Here is an 18,632-nt window from a genome sequence, read left to right as displayed (position 1 = left end):
CTCTCAACTCCACCACTAGAGGACTGCCGTTATGCAATGTGTAGTTTCCTTTTTACCCCAAGTATCTCCCACATCTTAGTCATCACTTCGCTGGTGAAGTGACTACCTCGGTCTGACTCAATCCTTAGGGTTAGTCCAAAACGCAAGAAGATGTGATTGATCATCAGGGCAGCTGCTGTTTCTGCCTTGCAATTTGGGGCCGGGAGACATTCCACCCATTTAGTAAACAAGCATGTTACGGTTAACATGTACTTGTTCCCCCTAGAGAAGCGAATCACGGGCCCGATGAAATCGACTTACCAATCTGAACAAGGCAGTGTCATCCGCCTCTTTTTGAGGGGAGCACGGTGTGAGAGTGATGTTGGCTGAAATTGTGTACACACAAGTCACCCCTTCAAGTATTGGTCGAGGCCCTGCCCCATGTGTGGCCAGTATGCAACCTTTCGCAAGATTTCTAATGTCGTATGAAACCCCCGAAAACTGGTTGTGACTGCATCATGGGTGTGACATAGCATCAGGCTTCGGAATGAGGTAGGGACCAGCTGCTGGTCATGGCCATTTATGGATCTCCTCACCAACAAGCCGTCTTGGATTCGGAACATTTTTTGACATTTCATCAACACTCTGAGGTCCTCTTTCTCAATGCAATCGGTATCGGTCAGGGGAAAGTTCTCAGGGTCCTCAATGTGTTGATAAAACTTACCAATTATTGGATCCCCGTTTTGAGCCATAATCAAATCAGCATCTGGGGTCTCCTTACTCCACTGGGCAGTTGAGAGTTCATTGTGAGCATTTGTCTGGGACCTAGTGATAGCAGTGACCTGGATTTCCCCCTATAGGGACTCGATCTGAAGTAGACCCGTTTTTGGCCAGCTGATCAGCTAAGTCATTTCCAGTTTTGTCTGGTCCCTCTACTTTAGAATGGCCCCTGATCTTTTTCCAGTAGATGGTCATCCCACTAGAGGTGACCAGATCATCAATATTCTGTTAGTTTTTCATGTTATAGTGGTTTATTGTTCGCACATAGCACGCCTCTGGTTTTCCAATTAACCAGTTGCTGGAGTTGGTGTTGGACAACAGTGAGAATGGCTTGATGCACAGCCATGAGCTCTGCCACTTGACTACTGCGGGACCGATTTTGTAACCAGCAGAGGGTTCTGAGGCATCATTCACCCATGCATTCTCCATGCCGGCCACAAGTTCCTTTTCCCCGTTGTTGTCAACATGGTAGGAGCACCCATCCTCATAGACGGTGGGCATTCCCTCACACTTGTCTTCTTCATAGACTTTGTGTGGGGAATTGAGGTACGCCTCCATGTTGTCCTTGATTTCAAGACTTTCGTCCTCGAGACAGTTTTCTCTTGCACAATCATGCAAGTCAGCCAGAACTTGCGCGAGGGGACTCTTTGTTTTGGCCATATTTGACCTCTACAGGAAAGCCTTGCATTGACAGAATCCAGTAAGTAATTCGTGAATTACTCGCATTTCCGGCCTGGATTCTGTCACTTTGAAGATATCGCAGAGGCTGGTGTGGAGTCTCCACTATGATGTGTTCCCCGTGGATGAACGGGCAGTAATTCTTCAATGCCCACACCGTTGCCATGTCTGCCTTCTCACACTCGTTGAATTTTTCCTCCACAGAGGATAAAGTCTTACTCGCATAGGAAATGATTTTATAGACCTTGTCATGCTTTTGGTATAATACTGCAGTCAAGCATGTATATGAGAACCCTGTCTCCAAGAAGAACACCTTGTTTTTGACAGGGTAAGCTAGGCAAGGCTTCTTTTGAGTTGTTTTACTGCCTCGGGTTGTTCTGGACCCCACTCCCACTTGACCCCCCCCCCTTTCAACAGATGGATCAGGGGTCTTGTTATCTCTGCCTAATCCCCAATGAACTTTCTGCTGTAATTAGTCAGTCCAAGGAGGCTCCTTTGCTCCCGCAGAGTTGTGGAGTCTTTTAGTTTCTGGAGTGCTTCTACTTTCTTTTCCTGGGGACAGAGACCCTCAGGAGTTATTTCATGCCCCAAGAAATTGACACGGGTCCTACACCACTGTGCCTTTTGGAAAGATAGTTTTGCTCCGGCAGCCCTCAACTGTGTCAGAACATAACGAATCTCCGCTATGTGTTCCTCCACAGTTGAGCTTTTGATTAGAACATCGTCTACATAGGCCAGGTTACCCCTTTCACCCAGGTCGGGCATGGCCTTATGCAAGAAGATCATTGCCGGAGTTGATGTATCTAAAGGGAGTCCAGGTCCGAGTGTACTGCTGCCCCCCGAAGGTAAAGGCCAGCTTGTATTGGTCCTCCCTACTGACAGGTACAGTCCAGTACCCATTGGTCAGGTCAATGGCAGTGTATACCTTTGACCCCTGGATCTGGGCAAGCTCTTGGTCATTATAGTGAAGAGGCCATCTCGCAGTGTGGACCCGTTTGTTTAGCTCCCTCCGGTCAGCACAGACTCTCCACTGGCTGTTTGGTAAAATCCCCAGCACCGGATTATTGAAGGTGCTGTGGACTGGACAAATTATCCCACAAGACTCAAGGTTTTCAATTATTTCTGTGAGAGACTCCATAGATGCGATATTGCTTCACAAACACTGGAGTCATGCCAGGGTCCATGGGAATTGTTGTTGTATGGATTTCGGTGCGACCGCAGTCATGAGTACACCGCAAAGAGATCTTGAAAATCTAAGAAAACTTGGTTCAATTTTTGCTTTTGCTCCAGAGTCTCACAGGCATCAGCCAGGTTGACTCTCTCTTCAACCATTTGCCTGGAGCCCAGAAAGACTTCTGGTTTGGCTATCTCAGCGGCCTCCTCCAGCTGGGTGGAGAAGTCCCTGGTTAAAGTACTGACTTGGACTTCTAGCTTCAGGTGGGGAAGGCAGTCCCAGTCATTGGGGATTGGTCCTATCAGTTCATTACCTAAATCTATGGAAAAATGTTGGTCATCAACCGCCATTCCAATAATGGTGCCTGCGCCCAGAGTGATGCTCCTTTGGTCGCAGTTATCCACCACTGTTGGAATGGTGTCGTGTTCTGTATTGACTAATGGTGTTGGGTTTAACCCCAACCCTTGCTGTTGGAAATGGACATTGAGGTGAACATATGCGTCAGGATTTTGCAGTTTATGTCCTCATTTTTACTTCAAGTGGGAATTGTCAGGTCCATTCTGGGATGGTGACTTCCTCTCCAATCTGAACTTCAACTGCATATGGCAGCAATTGAGCTGACCTAAATGCTTTCTCTGGATCATCAAAGTCCATGGGATTACCCGTTAATCGGGACTAGGCTTTGAAGTTTATTAGGACCAAACTAATGGCAAAGCGATTGAGAATGTTTCTGCCTAAATAAAATGGGGCAAGGAAATCTCACACAACCCAACAATTATGGACTATGCTCTTGTTGCCTATGGACATTTTGAGCATACACCTGCTAGGCAGGAGATGTTTGGAATTGGGTGTTTACAGGTCCATTTCCCATTTGTCTATCAATTTAAAGGTGGGAATGGCTGGATCTTTTGGGAGTTTTTGGAGCTTGACTTCGCTGATGAAGCTCTTACCGTTGTTCACGCACACTCGGGCAAGAACAGAGTCCTCCCCACCCCCCATTTAACTGAATAGGGATGAACAACTGCTCTCTAATTTTCGGAATGTCAGCCAAGCTTTGAGCTGGTTGCTCATCATTTTGGACTATAGAAGTGGGATTTTCTGATTGTGAATTGGTATAGAATTTCTGAGTATCTCCTTCCAGTGTGGAATGCAACTTTAGACTGGAAGGAGGTTGATTTTCAGAAATAGAGAGGACTTCCCATCACCATTTTGTTGTCCTACTGCAATTACTGTCACGTGAGGGATTTTGTTGTTTTGGAAAATGGAATTCAATTTGGTCAGGTTTTTGTTCAGCCATGTGGCACGTGCCATTTAGACTAACATGGTTGACGCTATGTTTTAGTTTTATTGGTCGGTTAGTCTGGGTCCAGAGGACCCTGTTTACACAATCTATTAGGGGAGACAATCTACGCAGGATGTCATTCCCCAGTAACCATGGTGTGCCCTCTGGAGTCACAACTATGACCGGGTGTTTCACCTTGTGTCGCCCAATTTTAATGTCTAAATCCGCAGTCCCCTCGACAGGAATATCCTTCCCATCGAAGTTCTTGAGGTTGTCTAGGAAGAGGGTTGAGAGGGATCTGGCATCTCTTTCCCCCCCCCCCCCCTTCCTGAATTCAGCTGATCAAAGGCCCTCTTTGACAGAAGGGTGGCTTGGGATCCAGTATCCACCAGTGCCAAAAATGTACATTGCCTCTGTATTTGGACCGGGGCATAAAATCTTCCCTCCTTCTCCTCAAGGGGGCAAAGATAATGTGCATTTTGGGCCAATTGGTGGGTTAATTTCCTTACTCTTGATTCTGACAGAGGGGTAGTTTGGGCAGGATTCTGTTTGGGAGCTTGGGAATCTGTAAGAAAAAGGTGACCGTTGGATATTTTGCAACCCTGGTTCTGATTCTGGGTTGCCCCCCCACACTCCCTTTTCGGGGGCAGTCACCAGAATTGGTTTGGACAAGGTGATTTTCTGGCTTGTCATTCTGGGGTTCATTGATGGGTGGTATTAACTCCGTCCCCACATCTACCCAGTCTTGATTAGGATCTCTTGGGACCCATTTTTCTTTGGGAGGAATTCCCCCATCCCTGAAGGAGAAGACCCTTTTCCCAGAATCCTCTGAGGACCCCTCTCCTTCACATTGGAAGACTCTAACCTCCTCCACAAAATGGGTCTTTTTAAGCCCTTTATTTCTCCTACCCGCCCTCTGTTCCTTAGGTTGCAGACTTTCGGGGGCAGGAGATTTTTGTTCCGGTTCCTGGGTTTCTAGGGGCTTTTCGCAAGTGGGGAAGTAAGCCACTTCTTAGGCTTTACACCCCCTTCCCCCTGTGCCTCCTCCCTTGGAACCAGTGGGTTGTCGGGGTTCTCTCCCCCGTCATTGCTGTGGAGTACCAGACCCTTGATTTGAGGGGTTCTGGGCCTCCATGTTCATCTGAGGGTTCTGCTGAGCCCTCAACATGTGACCCAGATCCTGTGACAAGTTCTGGACCTGGCGCTCCAGTTGAGACACCCGCTCTGGCTGGTACGGCGGTCTCTGGTCCATCCTAGGTGGATCACGGGAAGGGTAACTGTCCCTTCTCCCATAATACCCTTGGTTGGGGTAGTTCTGGTAACCCTCCACCCTTGGCCCCCCTCTCCCAGATTGGGCTGTCTGGGCTCAGGAAAGTGGGTAAAGAAAGGAGGGTTGTTTTGGGTGTTGAAGTTTGGCGGGTACCGGGGAAAGAAGCTCAACCCGGCATTTGGGGGATTACTGCCCTCCTGGGGAAAGCTAGGATGGAAGTTTCCTGGGTTGGAAGCTACCTGGTTGGATCCCCCCCCTTTGGGCTGGGGGAGTCCACACATGATGGGTCTGTTGCCCTTGTAACGGGGGCTGATATAATCAGGGGAGTTAGGGGTCCCATTTGTGGAATTACCTCCCTGCCTACCTATTTGGGATTGGCCCGAGGACCTTCTGTGTCTTTGGTTAGAAGGATTTTGCACAGGAATATTTTTAGGCCCCCCATCTCCAGATCTAAAATGGGGGCAACCTTCACCTCCGCCACCTTAGCAGCAGCAGGGGTGTTAGCTGGATTGGGGTTTTTATTTCTATTTTTATTCTCTTCCGGTTTCTGCACTTCATAAATACGAGTTGCCTGTTCAACGACCCAGTCTATTGATCTCTTCTCGGGAAAGTCCCTCACAAGCTGGGTCATGATGTACTTAGGAGTGCAGGAAAGAAGGTATTAATGAACTCCCTACTGTCTGCGCACCCTCCTGGTGGTCTGCACAAAGGCACGTTTTAATTCTTGCACAAATTCTTGTAGGGCCTGGTCTTTCCCACACTGCAGGTTGTAGGCCACCTTGCGGGCCTCTTGGGGGTTCCTATTTACCGAAAAACCTTTTAAGATGGCCGCCCTATAGGTGGACCATCTTGAGTGTTTCTGATCCTCCAGCCCCACAAAGAAGCTGGAGTATTCCAGGGATAATGTCCATTTGACATATTTAATGTAACTCTGGCTATCTTTCAAATGGAAAGTATCCATCATTTGCTCGTATAACTCGAGGTGCTCCCAAACTGAATATTTGGCATTTTTATGATGGGGAGTTATGACGCTCCTAATGTCCTTGATCTGTTTCAGGGGATATTTCAGTAGGGTCCTCTTAATTTTGTTGGCCTTTTTAGTAAAGGGGCCATACACTTAATGGGACAATTAAAGTATTTTGATTTCACATACATTTATACAGTACTATTGATAACTGTTAATAGGTAATAGAGATACATAAGGGGACATGAAACGCAATGTCTCTTCTCTGCTTCTCCTTTCCAACTGCCTCTCTCCTGTATTCCAAATCGGAATCCCTCTCTTGTCCGCCTCGCTCTCGCTCCTCGTGCCTTCCTCACTTGCTGTTCTATTTACACGTGTTGTATGGCATGAATTGGAGCAACTACACTCCACTCATCCTCTGACTCAGAGGCACTGCTACAGGAGGTGACTATCTGATCCTCTAGGCTCTCCCTGATTCTGCAAGCTTGGCAATGGCTTGCAGCATGTGGGGGCCTAGTTTCTTGAGGACTGTGGCACTCAGAAGAGTCTTCTGACTCTCCCTTGCTCCCAGGATTGGCTGAGTATCCCCCCTCTGCCCTAGCTGGGAAGAGGTCTTTAAGATACTCTTTGTGGGCCTAGTTTCATGGAGTTCCCCACCAAATTTTACAGACTGATCCTTTGGTAGGCGGTATTTTTGAGGATCCAGTTCCCTGATCCTCCCCTCACTGGAGTCTTCCTGATCAGAGAGGCTAGCCCTAACATTTGATAATCGATACAGAGATGCCCGCCCATCCATTTCTGGGAGGCGCTGATCTGTCAGTCCCATGTTGCTAATTGTACTGAAGTCTACCATCCCCGTGGCCCTTGGTTCATATGTGCCAGTGGACATGAGGACGGCAAGTACTGAAGGGGTTAAAGTCCCTGATGACAGGGTTCCTGCTGTTATGCTCAGGGGTTTCTCTGTCCCTTCCTACCTCATTTCTTTCAGCCCCTATTCCCTGGTGTCATGCCAAAATCTGACTTTTTTGCTCCTCTATTAAAGCCTTACTGGTCTCAATGATTTTCTCTTGCATGGCTATCTGTTTGTGGAGCCTGTCATTCTTTTCACACAGAGCCTCATTGTCTCTCTGTGCTTCCTGCCTGGATTGAAAATACTGGGCCAATTTTTGCTGCAGGAGACTCACCTCCTGAGTTTTGTCATTATTGGTCCGAGTGTTCTTTTCCAGAGCATCCTCCACCCGCCTGGTGTGCTCTAGTAGCTTCTCATATTCAGTTTTAACTTCACTAAACTCCTGAAGGGCCAGCTTTAGTTTTTAATTGGCTGACTTCCTGGCCTCAGTGCCCCTCTGTTCGGCCAGGTCGTCCCTCTGTTCTTTTTAAATGCACTAGATTTCTGGGGCTCCTCATCAAATTCCTCTTGAGAGTGGATGTCTTTAATAATTAATTTATTATTTTCCTCTTTTAATTGGTCTATCTGGTCTTGTAAGACAACCATCTGTTGTGCACAGACTCTATTAAAAGTTAATTGTTGCGTCAGCTTTTGTTGATTCTGTTTTAAAGAGTCAACCCTTTCCTGATACTCATCTTGCAATGTCTGTAATTTGGTATCTTGCTCTGCGTTCTGTTGCTGTAAGAGAGCCAGCCTTTAATTTGGTAATATACTGCCTAGCCTCTGTTTCTGATTTAGCTTTTCTGGAGCCTTTGCTCTGCAGAGTCTATATTAGTTTGGATTTTCTGCAGTGTTTACCCTTGCTTCTTTGCCAGAACTATATTGTCTGCATGCTTTTCCTGTATTATTCCTATGTGGAGGTACAGGTAGGCCGCTATTTTGGCAATTTTACACTCTTTTCTTTTTTGGGGCCATGCACAGTTCGCTAAGCGCTTGGTGTAATGGACCCTTGTCCTGTCATGTATCTAGGTCTATTGCCGTGACTTGTTCTTTTATTTCCTGTAGCCATACCTGTTCATCCTGTTCGGGCCACTCACCCCTGACAAACAGTTTGTGCAGGAAATGTTCCCTAGCAATATTAATCTCTACTGAGATCGCCATTTCAGAAATCGCAATTTCCTTCTGACTTATTTCAGGATTAATTTACTTTTGCAAACAGGGCCGATTTATTTTTTGTATTTATTTTGAGAGGTGCGTGTACAGTGTAGTATAGCACCCCAACCCAGCAAGGTGTCTGTACCCTGCAGGCTAGTATGCTGTGTTAGACTGTCACTGGTGGTATTTCAAATTCAGAATCACGGCACGAGCCCCCAAGCTGTTAGGGATTTCAATCAGGCACACACCCAGGTCTCGTCTAGCATGTAGTGCGCAATGAAACCCTTATTTTTTTGTTTGTAAGTTCAATATTCTGAATGATATACCACTCATATCACACCCTTCTCAAAATACCCCCCAGTTCACACTGAACCAGGAATCGAGCTAGTTTGTAGAGGTAAATATTTATTTATTTAATATTCAAATTACACATACGTTTAATATATGGGACAGCAATCACCTAACAGTGACAATACAATTCAGAAAATAAGCAAAGCAATTGAATTCACTTATAATGATGAAAAATAGAAAACGCAGGGAAAAAGAACAGTTTCGGTTTGTGAACAGATAGCGTTTAGGTCAATATTCCCCTGCAAAGTTTTGTTTAGATACAAATGAGCAATGCTACACAGATGTAAGTAATTAGCAGGGATTCAGGAATGAGATACCATGTCTAGAGTTTAAATGCAATCTTCCCTCCCCAAATAACAGAGAAAACCGTTTTTGGAAAATGACACTTTTAAACTGACAGGTGAAAATTCCTTTGTAAAATAATGCCAAAGGATGCAAAAATGCTTTAGTGAATAGAAATTCTGAGGAAAGCAACACTAGATATGAACTAACACAGATGAAATATAATATAAACAACAGGACACACTTAAGATCAGGATGAGATGGAAGAAGCACTTTGAAATGGGAAAAAGACACGTGTAAACTTTTGAAAACAGCAAATTTGCAGCAAACTTTTACTATGTGATATTAGAGAAAAACGGGTCAAATACACTGTTGCGGTTTTTAGCTGTGGGTGTAGGTAAGGGTCTTGGGTATCAGTGAGAGTTGAAATTTCGTTTCTATCTTTAAAATTGAAGAAGTTAGAGGTTTTAGTGAGGCGTTTTTACAAAATAGGCGCGAAAATGAAGCAGAAGTTCAGTTTTGAAAGTGACAGATAGGTTTTATTACACTATATTAATGACTATGAAAAAGAGGAGGCCACACATGAATCTTCAGTTAAGTGGCCAGCGCAACCATTCACATGGTGGATACTCAATTCCTTTCTGGGATTTTCTTTAGTTACTTAAAATCACTAAGGAGTTATGGTTTTGTAACACAGATGAGAAAAATCAGCGCAAGGAGGATTCTAACAATACTAGGGTTCTGAATTTAAAGATTTGATGGGTTGAGATTGGGATGATACAATACAGATATACTATGGGTCACTGTTCTTCCTATTAATACTTAGAGTCCTTTGTAATTAAATTGGACCGTCACGGTTCTGGTCATTGGATTGGGTCAGGTCTACCGGCAGCAGGGTACCTCTGGAGGGATTGGATCAGCGGCGCAGTTCTGGTCAATTGGGACTGTACCTCATTTTCGATGGGCTCTTCTGGTTACTGGACACGGCAGATTACAGGATGCAAGTTTCAGCGGGCAAGCCTTAATAGTAGCAAGCCAAGCTGAATCAGAATTATTCTTTTAAGTTTTGGATGTTTGAAAGTTTGTCTAGCTAGCAAGAGTTCAGCAATGCTGGAGTCTGGATTCTGCAAAGAAATCTGGAGCAGACTGGGGTCAGCTACAAGATGAAGAGTTCTGGAACAAGATGCTGCTCGGTAATATGGAGGGGTTCTGGTCCTATATTTCTACTGTAAAATGACATCCCCCAGTTTATGGTGTGGGCAGAATTTCAAAACGCATCCCCATGGCTGTGAGTGGCTACAGGCACGTGCTTTGTTTTTGTTGGCAGTCAGAACAGAGCTGTCATCTTTACGATGGGATTTAGGAACTCCCACATTGATTTTTACCAAAACATAACTTTTTCACAAATGTACGTTTCTAAAATTATTTACCCTAATAAAATCGGACACATACATTTCATATTTGATTGTCTATATTCACATGCAATCCCCATCTTCGTAATAGCTGTCTTTGTCATTCTACGGATTTTTATCAATTTTAACCATAACAGTTTGGATTAATCATTTCTCATTCGGTACATCTCTGGGCGCTTATTAGTGGATCATGTACATACAATCTTAGGTTTGCAACATTAGTCGTTCTGCTACAATGAGAATATTTTCATAACTTTGGTTCCTTAAATGGTGCAGGTTTCATCAATGTCTTCAAAGCAAAAGCCTGAAATTAGGTTAATGCCTACCAATTTTCAGATTTATCCCACTTTAGGTTGCTCAGTTAAAGAGTTTCAACGTTCATCACAAATAAGGATTTAAAATGTCCCAGCAGTTGTTTTTTTTTCTTTGTTCCTCCCCTTCAAGGCAACAGCTGTCCAGTCCTTTGACCTTTGATCAGGGAGGTGTGTCCCCTTCCTGCAGAGGGATGTATCCCGCCCCTCCCAGCAGAGGTCAATGCTCAGCCTGTCCTTTGTTCTTGGCTCAGCCAGAGACGAATGTCTGATGCTCTTTGTTGTCAATATGCGGGAACCATTAGGCTTCCTGTTTTCAAGGGAGTGTCAAGCTGAGATGTCAACTTTCCCAGGCCAGGCACTGCCCAATCAGAATGAAGCAGTTACTTCCACTGGGTTGCTGTAAAATTCACAAAAAAGCCTTTTCGTGAACACATATAAAAATAAGCATAGTTTATAAGGGATTTGGACATTTAAAAGAATTAAGCCCTTCACAAACATGCTTTAAATAGGCGCATTTTGCAATTTCTTCCAGAAAACAGTAACACTTTAAACTGGGTTTGACAGCTAATTTCCTTAAACAGCTGTCAGGCAGTGATGGCTGGATTCCTCTGACTGCCTGGAGAATCTATGATTTCAGCACCCTTTTCCTTCCAAATATTCACTGGGAGAATGACTGAATTTTTAAGTTCATTTTCGGATTTTAGCCCTTCTGCGGCCTTGCTTCAGGTGACAGCAGTGATTCCTGTTTTTACACCAACTTTGCCTGTGTGTGTCAGGGTGTACAGCTCTTTTGTGGTTTATGAACCCTGCACAGTTTTGCAGATTTGGCACGCCCGTGGGTTATTACCTCCATTTTTGTCCGTTTTCTTTCCCCATTGGCAAAGGGGTGCAGTGGGGTGCATTGGCATGGGTAAAAATATATCGCATGTGTTTACTTACAAGTCAATCCTTTGAACCCCACATTGCAGCCACTCACTAATTAGCAGTGCTTTATTACACAAAGGCAGAGGCGTGTACAAGGGGCTATAGACCGCGGCTTAATGTTTGTGCAATATGCACTCAAGAGAAAAGATGAGCAGCAATATTCATGAGTACAAATGAGCTGGCCGTCGGCTTACTGTGCTTCCAGGAAAAAATGTGCAAATCTGTTTTTAGGCTCAACATTGGGTGACTCATCTGCACGTTCTCCAGGGGAGGAGCCAGGTGTGTTATGGCTGCAACAGCCAGGGATACCACAGTCTTAAGCCTCCCAAGTGTATCACTGCTGTCCTTTCAGAAATGCACAAACTTTTAATTTATTTTTATTTATTTATTATGGCATGTAAACCAAACTTGTCACACAAGTATCAAAAGACACTGGCAAAGATACCAAAACTAATATTCTCCAGACAAGAACAATCATGTATGAGCATTCCTAAATGGATGTGATGGACCAAACGTTCCACATGGATATCATAAAGCGATGATAAAAAATACAGAATAAAAAAATTAATCATACATGAGCATACATCATGTATAAAGATTTGGAAACGGTTGTAATAAATGCAAGAACATGTATTCATGCATTGTTAAGGCATCATGAAGCAAGACACAGACAACAGATTCCCATTTCTAATAAAAAAGTTTTATTTTACTTAAATGTCAGGCTGGATTAAGGCATAATTTGCCCTAAACTAAGGGTGAATTTCCCTCCCTATAGAAAACTAAGGAAAGTCTGTGTCAGTAAGTTAAAATCAAATATGTCTGTCTCCAAAACCTATACTCGCCCTCAAAACTAACTGTATACAATGTGTAGGGAAGTCAGAAGCAAAATGAAGTGTTCAAAATAAAGTTCCGAGCTTCTTCAAGCTCTTCGTTTGTAATCGGCTTCTCCTTCCCCAAGTTCAGAACTGCTCAAAAAATCCTCAGGATTCCCTTCCCTTAGATTTCAACGCACTTCATAACATCTCTGGGTTCCCTTCCCCAAGAGTTCAATACTTTCAAAAAACTAAACCAGGTCCCTTCTTTTGTCATCCAGGCTTTTCACTAGTTCACATAGAATGCTTTGTTACTTGATTTCCAACTCACTTCAGCAACTGTTGCAAAACACAAGCTTCTTTACATTTTCTTTCCTTAGGGCACTTGGTCTATGCGCAGTTGTCGGTCCATACGGTACACCCATTACAGGTCATGCAACTGATACCCCTATGCACTTTGTTCCGCTTTCTGTTTGCCTCTGGTTTTGGTCAACATAGGTTTTCTCTCTTAACCTGTAGTTCCTCGGGCTCCTGTGTCTTTGGCCAATACTTAGTTTCTCAATACATATTCTTCTTGGTACTCTTTTGGCTTTGCCACCACTTGTGGATCAAAGAGTTTGTTCAAGGGTGTTTACCCCCTCGCACCACCTTGCTTTCACTTCATTCATAAATGCTCATCACTTGCTTTTGTTCTGTGCGGTATGCAGATGTGCTCACAACGTCTCTTAGTCAATTTGTTATTCAATATTACTTGTTTCATCTTCAAAAGTGCTTGTAATAGCTTGCAGCTTGTTTGGTATTCAAAGACGCTTGTTTTGACCTTCCATAGTACTTCTAACAGTTTTCAGTTTGTTCGCCATTCATGCATGCTTGGTTCCAGTCCCTGGAGCGCCCGGGGATGAGTGTTCTCTTCTTTTCACTCACCGGTGGTATACAGCAGCTCCTTCGGGGTACTCCGCTCTGCGTTCCGGCTTTATTTGCACTGTCTTTCGTGGGAGCGACAGAGGACAGCGCTCGCTGTCCTGGACTCTGCAGCGCATAGCTCCGCTCTTCTCCAGCGGCAGCTACTGAGAACACCACTCGCTCTCTCAGAGACCTGCGGCAATGGGAAGGCTTTGCGCCCCATGGCTCCTGCTGTGGGCACCGACTGGGAGGACAGCAGGATCCTAGACCCTTGCACGGCCAGCCTTGGCCCCAGCGTGTCTCTCACTCCTGCTTGGTACGGCTTGTCTCAAGCCTGTCCCTCTCCAGCCCGCTCCAATTCTCTGGGCCGGTTCCTTCTCTCCAGGCTGTCTCTCTCTCCCTGTGCTGGGAGGTCACCATTTTTATAAACTTGGAACTTATTGAATGACTGAAGGTGCCAGTTATTGACTTCAATTGCCTGACCATGTTGAAACTATTAGCTGGACATGTCTGGCTATTCCAACTGAAACCCTCCAAAGCACTCTTCCTCGTCTCAATACAAGTGGTGTTTGGGGAGGTTTACATTAAAGGAAGTGTTCAGAACTATGTTGTCTCCTTCTTACTTGGTCGATGTTTGTTTGCCTTAACAAGAGGAGGCTGATATGTATTTGCCATAAGAATATGAGGTTCATATATGTTTATCTCACCCAAATGAGGATGTGTCCTCCTAGTTGATCTTTTCCTCGTCCCAGTATAAAAATGGCATTTCTGAGGGGCATTTTGTAAGGAAGAAAAGGGGAAAGGCCGACAGTAACCTACAAAGGCTGTTTGGTACAGAAGGTTCATTTTGAAAAGGGAATGGCTGATGCCATGTCTCACCTAAGGACATCCTCATCCCCACTCCCCAAGTTCCCTCCACCTAGGTGATTCTCCCTCGCATATCCACCCCCATGGTCGGGATGCAAAAGCAATGGCCTTTTTCTGGCCGCCTGAGCAAAGGATGCTGGGGGAAAAGAAGTCGGAACACCCTCAGGTTCCTCACAGCGTCCAAATTCAGTGCCTGCACTGCATTGTTTTTCAACTTAATCAGTTTTTATATTCGCTGTCTGGCACAATGCTTCCAATGGATGCTCGGTCAGCCTCTGTTCTGAGTCCTCACTCCCCACAATAAATCAGTAGTAGTCTGTTAAGTGCTTGCTGCTGAAGCCATTGAGCTTGGAGCCTAGGGAGCCAGGCTGACAGACTCCTTCTTTTCCCAATAGACATCCATCTCTGGGGTTCAAAATTGAGAGGAGCTATTTAGCTCCTGCTTCTAGCACAGTAGAGCCTGGTTAACTTGAAACCAACAGCTTCCAGGAGCTACTTTTGGCTCCTAGGTCCAACTGGTGCCTTCCAAACATGTCCATGAGACATTAACTTTCAGTATTTGTGAATGTTAATAAAGAAGAATTAGAACACATCTACTATACATGTAAACACAATGGTTCATAGAAAATGGACAAAAAGTGAAAGGGGCATCTCTGGTAGCTCCTGGTTACCCTGCAGTAGCTCCTGCCTACAGGTTGATGCCTGACACCCAGGAGCTGGTTTTAGCTCCTGCTTATCAAATCTCAATTTCAAACCCTGATCTCTATGTGGCTTCAGAACCCAACCCCACCCCCCCCACTCTCCCAACTGGCTGCCTTCACCAACAGGCCTCCCACCCCCCTCTGCCTTACTCTCCTCCTTCAATTCTATCACACCTGATGATGTCACCAGAGTTGTCCGCTCCATGAAGGTCTCCTCCGTTCCTCCAGAACCATTAACGACAATATTGTCTCTCTTGCCCCAGCACTTGCAGATTTATGCAACCACTCTTTTGCTACTGGATCTATCCCCTCTGCCCTCAACCACTCCCTTGTGCGTCCCATCCTGAAGAAACCTTCTGCAGACCCGTCTTGTCTGGTTAACTACCGCCCCATCTCTATCACCCCCTTCCATAGGAAACTCTTGGATAAGCTTGTCTTCCCCCAACTGACCCAGCACACTGATCTTGTTGGTTGCCTACACGACTATCAATCGGGATTCCAAGCATCCAGAGGCATGGAAATTGCTCTTCTGAACACCTGTGAAGAATTGCTTGCATCTCTTGATTCTAACTCTCCAGCTGTTCTCATTCTACTTGATCTCTCCTGCATTTTACACAGTCGACCACTCCATCCTCACAAATCGGCCCCACAATACCCTAGGTATCTCAGAGCAGACACTGGGCTGGCTGACCTCTTTCCTCAATGACCGTCCTTCCCAGGTTATTTTGGGCTCTTTCTCCTCCTACTCGATCTCCACCTGCAGTGTCCGCTAGGGCTCCAAGTTTTCTCCCCGGCTCTTTAACATCTATCTTGCTCCAGTTGCACACCTAATTTCCACCTTCTCCCCTAACTTCCACTGTTACGCAGATGACACACAACTCTTCTTCAAACTTCCCTCTGATACTCTCCTTACTTCCTCCATCAAATCCTCAATGCCTATCTGCCATCCAGTCCTGGTGTTCCTCCAATGATCTCTGCCTCAATGCCAGCAAAACTGAGGTGCTTCCTATTGGGACTCCTGCTCCCTCTTTATTCCCCTGTCTTTGGCCACCCTCCATGGGTGCTCCTGCTTCTCCATCATCTGAAGCCAGAAACCTTCAGCAGTCATCTTCGACTCCTCTCTCTCTCCTTCCTCCCTCATTCAGGACCTTGCCAAGAAGGCCCACTTTCAATTCCACCTCCTCAAAGGAATCCTTCCTTTCCTCACTTTCCATCAGAAGCTCAATGTCTCTAGAGCTCTGAATCTCTCTAAGGTAGACTACTGTAATAGCCTCTTAATCTACCCTCCTCCTCTCTACGACCCCCTCCAGCTCGTCGAGAATAGGGCTGCGAGAACCTTAACAGGGACCGCATCTCTACAGCCCTAAAATCTTTCCACTGGCTCCTGGTTGCTGCAAGGATCAAATTGAAATTCTTCTGCAGCATCCTTTAGGCTGTCTGGGGCCCGGCACCACGCTATCTACAACAGACTCACTAAATACTCTCCCTCCAGATCTTTGCGTTCCTGCAGCACCAACTCTGTGTGTCGAGCGCTTCGCTAAACAGCGAGCTGGTGGCCGATCTCTTTCCCTGACTGGCTCCCTCCTATGGTACAGCCTCCCCCTTCCTCTTTGTCTTGAGCTGGATCGCCTCAAATTCCTGAAGTTCCTCAAGCCCTTCCTTATCGCCTCCTTCTTCCCTCCCTTCCTCCTCTGCTGAACCCCACAGTTGCTGAGATTGGAGACCAGGGCCCTTATGTGTCCACCTGCGTCTGGAGCCCCCACGCCCAATCCCCTTCAACCTCTGCCTGCTCCCAGCAGTTGCCTAGGCACCCACTGGCCTGTTCTATCACAGGCCTGCACTTATCTATTGGCAGTTGACCACTCTCACCAAGTCACTTAACAGTTGCTTAATCCCTAGCATTTCCTTCCGGGATCCTCCTAGTACTTACCCCACCCCATCTTCTCTTCTCTTCTCTTCTCTTCTCTTCTCTTCTCTTCTCTTCTCTTCTCTTCTCTTCTCTTCTCTTCTCTTCTCTTCTCTTCTCTTCTCTTCTCTTCTCTTCTCTTCTCTTCTCTTCTCTTCTCTTCTCTTCTCTTCTCTTCTCTTCTCTTCTCTTCTCTTCTCTTCTCTTCTCTTCTCTTCTCTTCTCTTCTCTTCTCTTCTCTTCTCTTCTCTTCTCTTCTCTTCTCTTCTCTTCTCTTCTCTTCTCTTCTCTTCTCTTCTCTTCATTATTTTTCATGTCATTCCCATGTTCCCCCCATGTTGCCCTGCGGGTGCTTAGACACACAATTTACTTGATGTATAAGTGCCTTACAAATGCACAATAAAATAAATAAATAAACAGCAAACTGCTGCTGACTGACCTGGTGCACTGCTGCCATCTAGATTGCAGCTTTGGATGATGCATTTAGAGCATACAAACATTTAAGAAGGGACACTGGAAAATGGTAATAAACCATCTTTGAAAATAATTACTTATGCTAGTGGTTGAGTGGCTTTCATGAGGCCTGGCATAATGGACATCCAAAAAGGTATGCATACTTTAGTCCTGAATTTTCCTGCTATTCTGCTAAACTGGTTATCTAAAAACATAGGGCATGAGCTTTATTTAAATTTGATCTTTTTTAATGTTTGTAACATTTGCAAACTATCTCTAGTCAACTTTGCAATGGAGCGCCATTGTACTCTAAAAAATACATTGAATTCATGAATTTCTTGCTATTTAGTATTGTAGTATGGTGGGGCATGGTTAATTAATCTGGTTTCCTTTGCCACAATGTGTTTTTCTTACAGGATTGATTTAATGAAAGCAGATCAGCCCAACCACGTAGATTTGGCGCGCAAGGACGATGCAAGGGTTCACAAGATGTTTCTAGACCCTACAGGTAAGTATAAGTGACAGAGAGGGAAAATATAAATGTGCTCCTAATTTATGTAATAAATGAAAAATACAGTTTTAGAAAGCCATTCGCAATAGTGCAAATACTGTATTTTTTTAGTGCAGATCCTGGTATATCTCCTTGATCTTCCCTTTTATTACCAGCAGTACACATATGGTATTTTACTAATAAAGTTTATTTAGTCCGTTTGTATGACAGAAGTTTGACTAAAGGTAGACCAAATAATTTGCAAACTACTGTTGCTACGCTGTCACCATGTTTCCTTTTATTAGATGATCCTATTCTTCGTTTAGTCGTCTGTCAATAGGATATAATCCAAATTAATAACCAAAATTAACATTCTTTTTAACCAATTGCAGTATTTGTTACTTGTTCTTTTAGTTTCTGTCTTTTAGCTTCTGCCCTCATATGTTATCCATCTTAAAACGAATTCCGCTTCCCCACTACTTTTCAATTTAATATTGGAACCTTTGGCCTGCCCTTATCCTCTGTTTCAATGTAATGGTGATCTTCCACGTTGCCAGAATATATAATATGCTCCTATGGGCGGATGGACTGCTATTTCTGCTGTCTAATCTCTAGGAATCATCGACTCAGTGCGAGTAGTGTCATAGAACCGTATTGTGAACTCTCTGGTTACAAACGTAACCTTTGTAAGATGGAGAAACAATCTCCCTCACATGGTTTACAGCTACATTGAGAAATGGTTATTAGATGGTCTGGGGATCATATGTGTAGGTAAAAATGATTAGAGACATTCACATCATTTTAACCATACATCCTTGAAATGATTGTCGGGAAAAAAGGCGACTCCTTTCAATCCCTAAATGACTCCTTTGAATCTAATTGTAATGCACCAAATTGAATTCTGTGTCGCAGGTCACTGGAGTGTGACGGTAAATAAAAGCCCAAACCGTCATAAATTGTTTGAAATTGGACGAAAAACTTCCAGACTCTGCACCATATGAGTAAGTTACTTTATTTTAGTGTTTAGTCTGAAACTGACGCCCTCG

At 44.7% G+C, this 18,632-nt stretch overlaps 1 protein-coding gene across 1 annotated transcript in view; it reads left to right on the top strand.

Annotated features, from left to right (window-relative positions):
- VPS18 (VPS18 core subunit of CORVET and HOPS complexes) overlaps positions 1 to 18,632 on the top strand; it is a 121,403-nt gene that overhangs the window by 66,482 nt on the left and 36,289 nt on the right. Inside the window, exon 3 of the mRNA XM_069637511.1 lies at positions 17,513 to 17,604. Coding sequence (XP_069493612.1) covers positions 17,513 to 17,604 — 92 coding nt within the window. The remainder of the gene's footprint in view (positions 1 to 17,512; positions 17,605 to 18,632) is intronic.

The sequence above is a fragment of the Ambystoma mexicanum genome, chromosome 14 (assembly GCF_040938575.1).
Source record: "Ambystoma mexicanum isolate Mex_15411 chromosome 14, UKY_AmexF1_1, whole genome shotgun sequence".
NCBI classification, from domain to species: domain Eukaryota; kingdom Metazoa; phylum Chordata; class Amphibia; order Caudata; family Ambystomatidae; genus Ambystoma; species Ambystoma mexicanum.
Note: the sequence above shows the minus strand (reverse complement) of the source record. Positions and strands in the feature narration are given on the sequence as shown.